Source organism: Henckelia pumila, unplaced genomic scaffold (assembly GCF_033568475.1).
Source record: "Henckelia pumila isolate YLH828 unplaced genomic scaffold, ASM3356847v2 CTG_461:::fragment_3, whole genome shotgun sequence".
Lineage (NCBI taxonomy): Eukaryota > Viridiplantae > Streptophyta > Magnoliopsida > Lamiales > Gesneriaceae > Henckelia > Henckelia pumila.
This window is the reverse complement of record NW_027331831.1, coordinates 11,992,246-12,005,204: the sequence shown is the minus strand read 5'-3', so window position 1 is coordinate 12,005,204 and position 12,959 is coordinate 11,992,246. Positions and strand designations below refer to the sequence as shown.

General features: G+C 33.6%; 1 protein-coding gene across 4 annotated transcripts; it reads right to left on the bottom strand.

Annotated features, from left to right (window-relative positions):
* Positions 1–216: 216 nt before the first annotated feature.
* Positions 217–9,142, bottom strand: LOC140871587 (probable methyltransferase PMT4). Of its 4 annotated transcripts, none has more exons than XM_073274166.1 (13): positions 8,913–9,142; positions 8,540–8,615; positions 8,388–8,454; positions 5,069–5,516; positions 4,580–4,727; positions 4,303–4,438; positions 3,825–4,065; positions 2,589–2,814; positions 2,272–2,426; positions 1,841–2,144; positions 1,159–1,291; positions 804–1,008; positions 217–516 (listed from the first exon to the last, which is right to left on the bottom strand). In XM_073274166.1, exons 5-12 carry the CDS (start codon positions 4,588–4,590, stop codon positions 859–861), a joined length of 1,356 nt encoding a protein of 451 aa, XP_073130267.1. In that variant the 5' UTR covers positions 4,591–4,727; positions 5,069–5,516; positions 8,388–8,454; positions 8,540–8,615; positions 8,913–9,142; the 3' UTR covers positions 217–516; positions 804–858. The 4 variants fall into 4 exon arrangements, with proteins under 4 accessions (XP_073130267.1, XP_073130266.1, XP_073130264.1 ...); XM_073274165.1 differs by having other exon boundaries at positions 4,580–4,719; XM_073274163.1 differs by having other exon boundaries at positions 4,580–5,516.
* Positions 9,143–12,959: the final 3,817 nt, after the last annotated feature.

Genomic DNA, 12,959 nt, shown 5'->3' with positions numbered 1-12,959 from the left:
GTCTGGGCATGTTTTGACATGTAAAGTTTCCAAATTCCACAACATAAAAGGAAATGACCTTAAGCCAATTGTAAATGGCAGAGCACTGAACATATATATAGTTGTAAAAATGGTAGAATCTGTGACATCGGAGCAACAAAACTCGGGATTAGAGTTCATATACTTGTGAGTTGTCATATATTCACTTCTTACATTTTGTGGCTTAATTTGTAGCAATTACAGCAGACTGGTTCAGTTGTTTAACAGCAAACACGATTCGATCACATAAATAATCAAATAGAACTTATAAAAACAAAAACAAAAACAAAAACAAAAACCCAAAAGAGAATTTAGAAATGGATCGATGAATTGCCGTGAACCATTAGAGAAATCCTCTTCTCTCTCAACTAGAGATCCTCTGCACCAAACCTCTAATCTACAATGTTCAAAATTTTCGATACCATCTTCGCAAGGACATGTTTCTCGTGGAAAATCATCATATGACTGCGTGGAACCTTAACCAGCAGGCGTGTTGTCCTGATTGATGCAGTTATATATAGAATGTTACTTGGGTGATGGATATCATTGAATCAAAACTTATACACAGAACCAGTGGTTGACCCGACTAACCCAACCCACCCCCGGGAGGAGTGGTATACAGACATGGGAAAATTTTATTTTTAGAAAAACTAGGGATTGAATTTGAATACTTTTTCATTTGGAGAAAAACAACTAGCCATACTTGCTCAATAAGCACCCCAGGCCACCGCAAGCTTTTTATGAATTATTCATATGTTCCATAATCCAAGACATGTAAGAATTACCAGGTTTTGTGATGATTTGATTGTCTCAGGGGATGGTAAGAGCTTTCAAAAGAGATCATTTTCTCACAAATGGTTTTTGGCATACTAGTAGCCGCTGGTCACTTCCATTCCGAACATTAATAACCCGAGCTTCCCAGCGGAGCTGTGTAACGATGGTACGTGCACTCTCAATAAGACCAACATTATCAGATATGATAACCCATCCCTGCAAACAGTGGATGCATGTCATTTCTAGTATCAAGGGCAGATACAAAATTGTGCGAATATGATCTGTATTTTCAACAGGATAAGATGCAGAAAATCATCGAATGATCAAGAACTATAGAGCATATGAACTTGGGTCATTGACCATTACCTCAGGCCGGAGAATGCGATCCATCTCAAAAATTAAATCAACCATACTACACTGTTGTGTAGCAAGGTGTGAAAGTAGTCCCTTGGCGTGAAGCAAGTCATATGTCCGAGGGTAGGTAGGAAAAGGTTCACACCTGCATTGTAAGGACTGTTTTCTCAACACTCCATGGAATAGTTTTAGAAAATACAAGATATAGTGCAAGAAAATATCACATAGAAAAGTGACAGAGTGGAGAATATATTTTATTCCTTGTTGTAGTCACGGTTTGCATATTGGTTATATAGAGGATAAACTTCTCATCGTGAAATTTAAATTAAGTGGTTGTTATCCAAATCAGACTATGTTTCGAACCATTTCAAAGAAGCTAGATGTACTGCTAGAAATTCCCTCACCACCTACAAGTGAACCTCAACGGCTGATGGCTAATGTTCTTATATCGCAATATCTCAACCAAACTTCAGACGTTCAACAATAAGCCACCCCAGGTAAAAATTATAAAATACTAGTAAAACTTTGCTATAAGAATATAACTTATATTATCCTATACTTAGAAACATGATGTCAAAAGAAACTTAAGACCGAAACAGGATTTCCAGAATAACCAGCTGCTTATCAGTTAACTTTTACTTAAGAAGCACATCAGTGAACTGGTGTAGGCCTGTAGGGTGAAAAAACATCTCACCAGTTATGCAAGACACCTGCAAAACCCTGGTCAAAAATGATAGGAAGTGTATTAGGTTCACCTACGGGCACAACATTCATTACCCACGCAGACTTTCTAGCTTCCAACAGGGCAGCATTAAAGCCTCCATAATGAGCATGCATGTCCATCATATTTCGAACCATATTATAAGGAGGCATTGGGTCTTCATCACCTGGTCTCTTCGGGTGGTCAGAGAAAATCAAGGGAGAAAGCAATGACCAATAATTTCTCAAGGATGATCTCCAGAACTCCAATTCTTCAAAGAAATCTTCAGGATTAATTCCTGTCAAAATTGATCGTAATTATGACAAATTGACTTGTTTGCAAACCGAAAGAGCAGGATTTAGCATGTTGGCAGAGGACCGAAGAAAAACCAAACACATGCATGTCATTGAATGAGCATCACTTACCATAGACTTCGAGCTGATCAGAGTTTAAAGAACCAGATGATCTCTTCTGAATTGGGATCCAACGCTTGCTTGTTGTACCACTTATACACTGCGCGAGTGGTCTATAATATGATTGGGCATCCTCTGCATTACAAAGTGGGGTACTGCCCTGCTTTCTAAAATTAGAACCGAAAGGAAATCATGGATAAATGAAGGATGCATGATGGAAAAACTGAGGGAGAAAGGGATACAAAGCCAACCGAAGAAATGAAAATCGGTAAATGAATCGAAATAAAGGAAACATCAGGCATAAGATACGAGTAACAAACTAGCCTCACCTAGAAATATAGCATTGAGCATCTGCAGTTTTCTGCCAGATGAGAGTCTCCTCTTGCTCTGCCAAAAGATTCCAACATAGTTTTTGAGTGAATACTTCAAAAGGAGTTGCGATGTTGCCTTTCTTTGTGCCTACAGAACTTCCTTGATGTCTGTTTGTCGGTGATGTTAAAACAAAGTATCCTCCAGGCCTGAGTACTCTGTCAACTTCGATTAGAAAGATTCCATCTGATAGACAAACTCATAATAAGTACAAGAAATCACAAATAATTAATTTAAATCCATCACATTATGTCAAAATACAAAAAGCTTAGGCAACACCCACCCCATTATCCTCTTTCAGAGTGCCTAGAAAACATAAAATAACTAACTTGCCTTGTGGTTTAATAAACGCATCAAATACAAATCCAGCAAATGAAGTATATTAAATGGGGATATTTATGTCAACTAGGTGTTAAACTGCATGTACAGACAAAGTCATTAATTTTCTTTGATAATACATCTCTCTGCTGCGTATTCCAGATTTAGGAAAAATCTTGATCATATAGTTCAATTTATGTTCATCAGCTTGTACTTTGTCTTTTTTATGTAACCTAAATTTTTTAGAATGAACTTAGATCTCATTCATTTCCAAATTGTAACATATTCAAGATGCAACAGAAATTTTCTGAGCAAAATATTTTACTTTCATTAGTATGGAAAGAAAAGGAAAATACAAGCATTTAACTAGTATCTGAAGAGGACCAATTTGATGACTGAAGATGTGTGTTAGATGTAACACTTTTCGTGAAATAGTAAATTTCTATTTATAGAAAAAAACCGCTAAATAATACATCGGGCGATGACATCTGATACGTATGGTACCTGGAATTGTTTCGAAAGTACTAATTTTCTGTTAAAAAAATATAAAAAATATATAAAAATAAATAAAATAATAATAAACCAGCTCCCTGACACCAAAACATACATATCACACAAGTTTCTGGGGTGTAGTAGGCCGAAATCAAATCAAATGGTGGTAGCTGCAACAGGAAATCAGGATGACAATAGCTTGACATGCATGTTGAACCCAAATATCAATTTTACGATTTTTACCTTTCTATAATGTAAAAATGCTCCAAGTATATGATAAAGTCCATTGTCTTAGTTTAATAACTCATTCTTAAAAAATAATTGCCTAAAAATTGCTTGCAATAAAGAGGAAAGATCATCACACCTATGCCAAACAAAGAAAATACCTTTGTCATCCCAGAAAATGCCACACTGAGTGCAGTGAACCATGTCATATGATAATGATGGAAATGGTAGTTGTCTTGAATTGAAGCTTCCAATGATAGCTGGTAGACCTCTCTCAAGGGCTAGCTGAACTTGGCTACCAGTTGACTCATAAGCTGCTACACAAACGGCCATCAACTTGAGTGAGAGCAAGTGCGCATCAAAGCTACCAAATCCACAGTCAATGTCTAAGACATTGAGCACCTGTAATTTGGCAGAAGTAAATTCATCAAATACATAATTGGGTAGATAAAATTTAATCATCCCACGATGAAAGATAAAATGCAAAACAATTTCACATTTTAAAAAAACAAAAAAAAAATTTTAAAAACTTTTATGGGTTTTCGTAACCAACACAACCTGCATTTACAAAAGAAAATATGGTGCAGTCGGCCAAATTATTTATTAAAAAGATATGAAAGCTTGGTAGAGATTACTTACACCAGCTTCACGGAATTCAGCATCACTTCCCAATCCTATCATCTCAGCAATCTGGTGAGAATAATCCTTGACACCATCAACAATCATACCATCATCCGAGCGAAAGGAAATTTGATTCTCTTCCAGCAACATTAACCTGTCGAAATTCAAAGGTACACCAATGATGGAACATATGGCAACTATAATATGTAAATAACAGCAGTTGCATATGCCCATTAATCCAGTGGAACTGAAAAGGTTGAATCCAAAATTTTCCAACTAAGTTAAGAATAACTACCTTTTTGTCATGCTTCCAGATGAAAGGAATTGGTCTTTGCTGAGCTTAACATTCCCAGTCCATACAACATCCCTACCACTCGGCCAATTCAAAGGAATCTTGTAATCTTTTGGGGGTCGAACCAAGCAACGTTGTTGATCCTGTAATACTTCACAGTGACGATCAAACTCCTCCCCATCTTTAAAACCAGCTAACAAACTAGCGGACATATTGTAGCATGGCACATAATTCTCTCTTTCCTTCCCACAAAGATCAAAATTTTTCACATTATCAGACCCTAGATTTTTTAAATCGAAATAATCACTGAACGCTCTCTCTTTTAATCTTCTATAGTTCAAATAAATCTCAGGCCTTGCGGAAGCAGTCACAACATCAAATGTAGTGGAAGAAGATCCAAAAAGTGCAATAAAAAAGAAGACACAAACTAGACACAAAATCAACCAGTTCAGCGGTAGTCTAGAGCCGAAAATCAAAGATAGTTTATTGTACCAAGAGCTTCTCATCTCCAAACTCTGCAGTAATCTTCAAACACAAGCAAAAGCAATCCTCCCTCTGTGCTCCAACCTCAACGTCAAAGAAATCCAAAAGACCTGAGTATCATCAGACACAATCTTTCATGCATAAAGTGATCAAGACTCCAAATTATCTCAGCCAGCATCGGAGAAAATCCCACACAAGCATCCACCAACCAGAGGCTAGCCAATTTCTCGATCACATTACGTAGTCAAGCAACCATCAAATATCAACAAATTGCGGCACAATGATCCACTCCTCGGCTAAGACAACCAAACTCAGATCACAAAAACCTCTCACTCAAACTTATACTCACACGCATGAACTGCCACTCGAAATCAAATAACCTCCACAATTCCGCTTGAAAACCAATGTCAAATCCGAAATATCACAGAAAGCCTTCCTTTTTCTACAATCCAAAACTCTGAAAGTGAAACAAACAAAAACTCAGATCAAATAAATAAATTAAACATGCATGCATGACTGCGTCCTCGGAGCAAAGAAAAATCAACAACAAATCCCAAAAACCTTTACTCACTCAGATCCACCTCACATTACAACAACACAATCAGCATTAATACAAAACATTAACCAATAAAAATAACAAAACAACCAAATAAACCTCAAATAAAGTGATCATTCCGTCTTTCACTCACCTGTAGCTCAAGTGCACAGAAACTGAAGGAGACTACACAAAGATTAAGCACATCTCAATTCGTCATTGACATTCACAGAGGAAAGAGAGAAAGTTGCAGCTTTCTGACCAGTGAATTCTCTATAATATAGGAAATTTACAAGAGTACAGCACAGTCCGATCCGCCATTGACAGGTAGAGAGAGAGAGTTGCAGCTTTTTGCAGCAGAAATTTTTTACTTTCAGAGATCGTTGAGGTTTATATATATACATATTTTCTTTCAATGTCATCTATCATATTCATCAATGTGTCACTATTCAATTGAATTTGATAAATATGTAATAAATTATAGGTTCAATAAAATAGTATCACGTCATTAGTGGACATGGTAGTGGGCATGATCACTTAAAAAAAATCCTATATATATTTCAAGATCCAATCCAGTAAATCTCACACATTGAGAAGGACTATTCTTGTTAACTGAAAATGGAAGAATTATCCACGCCACCCTTATTTATTGTTATTCACACTTTTAGTCCTTTTTCATTCTTCTAAACTATTTTTAGTAATTTGATTGTTTTGCTTTCTCTAAAATTGCACTCTTTGTTAAAAGTTGTGGTATCGTTTCGGTAAAAATCTTGGGGAGTGTTGATTTTCATGCTTCTTTTGACCATGAGGACCCAACAAGCAATTCATAACACACTAAAATAGGTTAATATTTATATCACTTGAAAATCTGACCATCCACGTGTCAAAATAAATGAATTTAAATCCGCGCTCGTTGAAACTATGAACATAAATAATTTTCATTAAAACGGAAAATTCGTAATAGTTTTCCGCTATTTATTTACCGACGAATTCAACATTGATGATATTTTAGTCTCAAATTTTTTAAATGCTAAGCAGCTGAAATTTTGATATTTCAATTTTTCCTTCACAACTAAACATTATAGATAAGATAAATTGATAAATAAAATTTAAATTTATTTTTATGTTACTTTATAAATGAAAAAAAATAAATTTAAATATTATCGAAAATATAATATTTATACATATATAACATACAATATTAAATATATTATATGATTTTATACACACGCAACACGTGTGTGCGATTATGCTAGTATATATAATGGACTATACATATTTAGTTAGATAAAATAACATAAATCTAGATACACGATCATCCACGAATCAAAACGATATGATTTACAAAAAGATTGAGACCAAAGCTCTTTCATATCCGTCAATTAAGACACCTAATTACATTAGTAAATTGCAAAAAAGGGGTCTCCAATTTAACACGAATTTGATATATTTAATGTTTGTGCAATAATTTTACACTTCTTTCATGAAGTCGAAGAAAATATCTATAATAAGTTAATAAGAAGTTAATATAAACATATTAGGGGCACCTTCTTTTTTATTAAGAAACATCTATTGCACGTTAGTATAATTATTGCACTCTTTAATCATAATGTCGTGTATATTTTATTTTATGAATACAATAAAATTATTACATATATAGTCGGTGTGAAATAGGTTGCTCGACGATATGTAAACAAAATTTCAAGAGAAATGCCTAGGACGATTGTTTCCGTGCTTCTAGAGACGACGAATTAGATGATATATATATAGCCATGCGAACAACAGTCAGGATTATGAAATGAACATTTAATATAAGAATATATGAAATTATGTTATTTTCCTAAAGTTGTGAAAAAGCAATTCAAGATTTTAAAAAGTGTTGTTGATTGGATTAGAAGATGATATGAGCCCATTCCTACTTGAGTTAAATTACTCAAAAATATGGTAGGCAATTGAAATGGTACGTAGGAAGTTTTTGTGTTGTTACTAAAAGAAACCCCTTTGGTTTCTTGAATTGCCTAAAGGTAATCTCAATCAAAAAGTAAATTCTCCATTCACCATGCAAGGATTGTGTCAATGTTACACCATTAGAATAGTGCCAATGAGATATCCAACGACCTAAATTTAATGTAAGTGAAATGTTCACATGAACATCTCGCTTGCATAAAAAAACGGGCCGTTGAATCTGACATATGGATACGCCTACGTACCATATGCCAACATCGACATTACCCCATATATGCAAGAAATCCTAGGCTTGGCTGGCTGTCGGCAGCTAAATAGTTTAATGCAGGACCACTAGTATAGTAGTAGGGGCCGGGGGGGACCTGATCTATTGCAAAAAAAAGTGTTCCCAAAATGTAGGTAATTTCATTTTCAAAAAAAAAAGAGAAAGTAGTAGGTAATTTAACTCCAGTATATTCCTATAAGTTGAGTTTCTGTTTGAATACTACTAGATTACATGAATTACTGAATCCCAATGGAAAATTAATTATGATCCGTAATTTTATCACATAAATAAACTGTGATTCAGGTAACAGATTACTGAATTTGGAGTAGATGGACTTTTTGGGTTGAAATGTTTGTTGAGTTTGTTTTTAAAATTGAGATGTATAGTGTAATATCCGTAGTTTTTATACAACAAATTGATCAAATTGAGATGACCAAAGAAAGTCATTATTAGAAAAAGTAGGGAAAGTGACAAAATTAATATATAATTTTCAAGGATTACCATATATATCAAGAACCCAAGAAAGATTAAAGTAAAAAAAAAACATGAAACTAACTACACACCTTCAAAACATTTGGTAGTAGTCTTCCATGGTGTTCACAAGAATCTCCTCATTAATTAATGAACGACCTACACGTACATTAGCATTAATCCATGTTTAAAATCTGCCATTGTATCTCCAAATTAAATTTTACCGATGTTATGAAAAATATACCTATGAAAACAATTTTGCTGATTTTATTCTTCCAATGACGACTCGGAACAATCTCGTGATATATTTCTCTCACTGCCTGTAAAACATTGCAAACCTATTAAGAAATGAGAAACAAGGGAAGCGTCGTTCACGTCAGAAGAGATCGTGCTGATAGACTACTATTATAACATGAGGAAACTCAGCACATTGAATTAAAACCCAAAGGTACTTCTTTAATTCCTTTGCACCCAAGAAATTAAATGAAAACCATGATCGATTGTGTAGCAGGACTTGAGGTAGCAATATCGATTCAAGTTAATTAGGTAGTCTAACAACAACAAAAAAAAAATTTAATTTATTATCTTATAAAGGGATCATTCCGGCTTTCACTCACCTGTAACTAGCTCAAGTGCGTGCGCAGACACTGAAGGAGACTACACAAAGATTAAGCACAGCTCAATTCTTCATTGACATTCACAGAGGAAACAGAAATAGTTGCAGTTGCAGCTTTCTGACCCGTGAATTCTCTATAATATAGGAAATTTACTAGAGTACGGCACAGTCCGATCCGCCATTGAGAGAGAGAGAGAGAGAGAGAGTTAGTTGCAGTTTTTTGTAGCGTAACTTCTCTATATATTTGGGAATTTGTTAATTTTAGAGATAGTTGGGATTTATATATACTAGCATCCATGCACATGCTTTGTGTGTGTGTGTGATGTAATATATAATACTATGTATTTACATATATATATATATATATATATATATTATAATGATTTATTTTTTATTATTACAAAATATGTGGTTAAAAAAATAACATGGAAAAGAATATGAGAAAGTGGGTAGTTATATGTTGATAGGGGTAATTTGGTACAAATATTAAAATGATCAAAAACGGTTACTCTAGCACCTTTATGTATTATAATATAGAATAAAATAGAATATATATATATATATTTCAAAATCCAATCCAATAAAGGTCACACATTGAGAAGGATGATTCTTGTTAACTGAAAATTTAATAATTATCCCACCACCCCTTATTTATTGTTATTCACACTTTTAGACCTTTTTCATTCTTGTAAAATATTTTTAGTAATTTGATTGTTTTGCTTTCTCTAAAGTTGCACTCTTTGTTAAAAGTTGGGGTATCGTTTTGGGTAAAAATCTTGGGAATTGTTGATTTCAATGTTTCTTTTGACCAAGAGTATCCAACAAGCAATTCATATATACCACACTAAACTAGGTTAATATTTATGTCAGTCGAAAACCCGACCCCTCGTGTGTCAAAATAAATGAATTTAAATTCGCGCTTGTTGAAAGTATAGACATAAATAATCTTCATTGAAACCGAAAATTCATATATAGTAGTTTTCCGCGATTTATTTACCGACGAATTCAACATATGATATTTTAGTCTCAAAATTTTTTAATGCTAAGCTTGACTTTTTGTTCACACCTAATGGCAAAGGTATGATGAATGAAGCTGGTGAGGTCCCCATCTTCACTAATAAGACTAGGACGTTAAGGTAGACGTGACCCCAAATGTTTTATAAATAATGTTGATTTTTTCCAATTGTTGTATAGCTATCAATCATCTTGGTCATTTAATGTGAACTGCGGTTTTTTTTTAATTTCAATTTTTAATAAACGTGGATTTTTTTTTAAAAAAAATTCTTTATATTTTTTATAATTAGTGGCTGAAGTACACGTGTTGCATGTTCGAAAATTAATGACAAATATTAGTAGAGAATTTGAGACGATCGGTTATTTTTTTAATCAGGATGGAGTAACTAGCAAGTGGAAGAAAGCTTAATTGAATTTTTAATGTATTTTGCCTTCAAAAACAATATGAAGGATACTGTATTATGAAGAAAAAAAAATTAAAGGCTTAACCAACCCACTAAAAATTGGTTAATATATAGGATTTAATTTTAATTAATAGTACATATTGTGTTTAAATTAATTGAGTTGACATGAATTACTTTCTTGTTACATTTTATATGTAGTTTTTTTTTAACCAAAAATTAATACTTTATCACTTAAAAGTAAAAAGTGCAAAAATTTAAACACATAGCAATCGCATTTATTTTAAGTGTCAATTTATAAAAATTCTTGTATTTGTTAACTTGGATAGCCATGGCATAGCAAGTACTGCTAATATAAATAATGGACCATACACATTTGGTTAGCTAAAATAACATAAATCTCGCCGTATACGATCATCTACGAATCAAACGATATGATTTACAAAAAAATGGGGACCAATGCTCTTTCATATCCGTCGAGACACCTAATTACATTAGTAAATTGCAGAAAAGGGGACTCCAATTTAGCACGAATTTGCTATATTTAATGTTTGTGCAATAATTCTACACTTCTTTCGTGAAGTCGAAGAAAAATACTTTACTATATTATTAAGTCTAAGCACCCTATACCAACTGATTTTGGTGTCATGGTGAATTTTCACCAATTTATTCCTTTTATACCCCTCATCACTCTCTCTCTCAACTTTCTTCCCACTTTTCACTACTTGCAACAACATTCATCCTCCGAATTTCCTATCCACTATTTACGATATATATTTTTGAATTTATTTTTATTTTTGTTTTGTATTATTTCTGAATTAAAGATATAAATATTTTTAAATATCAAATTTTCGTCATTTTCATATTTTACACACGCATCGCGTGTGCCACGACGACTAGTATTTATAATTAGGGGCACCTTCTTATTTTATTAAGAAACATATACCTAGTGCACGTCGTTAGTATAATTATTGCACTCTTTAATCATAATGTCGTGTTTATTTTACTTTATGAATATAATAAAATTATTACATCGTCGGTGTGAAATAGGTTCCTCATTACATTACCTAATATGCGTTGGTTAGGTCAGCTGGCTCGTAAATTTCTTTGATGACAGTTTAAAATATATAAATCTTCTCGCAGATAATAATATAAAATAGATTACTTCTTTTTAAATTAATTCGATTTGTACGAATCATTCTCCTAAATCAATAACATGCATAAAATTATATAAAATTGTTGACAATAAAAATTGGAATGAACCTTAACCAATAAAATATATATGAAAGCAAAAATGAATTTTTGGAACTTTTAATTTATGAAATTTCCAAAAAATAAAGTTGATTCAGGATGCTCAACTTCCCTAATCTTCATGTCGAGGGAGGCATAACAAGTTTTAGTCCATCCCCAAATTCTAGATTTGGAAAATGGTGTTGAAAAATTTGTTATGGACAAATGGATGGTGAATGAGGCTTTATGCTCATTGTCCCACATTGATAAAATGTGGGAATAAATTGCACTATATAATGTCAAAGTTTAGACAATGGTTGGGGCCCCAAGGGGTAGGTTCGAACCATTAGCCACATGCGCGCCGCCGTCCGATCGGCCGGCACGGCACGGCGTGGGCTGGGCTGGCTTTGACATAAATATAACTTTTTTGGACAAAAATTAATTAAATATTTTATTTTGCTTCGAAGTGGTGCAACCGGGAAAGGTCTATAAATAGATGCCATATGCATTCATTCCAACTCGCTCATTTCGGATTCTCTCTTCCTTTTCTTGCATACTCATACATCTGAGTTTCGAGTCTGAGTTTTTTAAACACTTTGAAGTGTTCATAAGCATTCTATCTTGGGAGACACTTTGATCAACCCGTAAGCAACTAGGCGGGCAAATTTGTCTTAAAGATAGAGAGTTAAACTCTCGGCTCGCTATCTTCTCTGTTGCTGCGTGCGTGCTGTTGAAAGGTGATTAACAAGTTTAAGACAAATTTCGTATGATGGCTACTGAATGGGTTGGATAATACGTTGTACAGCGACTTCTTGTGCCGGAACTATATACTGAATGGGTTGGATAATACGTTGTACAGCGTATACTCTGCAACCAAGACTGCTAAGATAGCTAAAACTTTTGGTCCTGATTTTCTTAGTTATGCTATAGAAAATGATCCAAGGACCTTAAGCAAAGCGTTATTGAAACGACCCTAACTCTCTAATAAATAAATATGCGGAAATTTTTTTTTTTTTTTTTACTACTAAATAAATATAAGTACATATATGCCCATACATATATGCACCAAATAAAAATACTAAAAATAAATTCATGACTAAATAAATAAATAATTTTAATACTTAAATAAAATGCATTCTTAAAAAAATAATTAAACAACTGAGTCAAGCCTAGAATTTAAAAATATCCTGCATAAATAAAATAAATAAAAATGTGCATGCACTAAAAATATTTAATAAAATATTTCAAACACCTCAACCCAAATAAAATAATAAAATGTATCACATGACATTGACTCAGAAGCTGTCACGGTCACGGGGCTACTGCAGCATAGCTCATAGATCCTCACCACCGGTAGGAGTAACCTGCTCCTCTACGTACTCACCTGCACCATATCAGTGTAG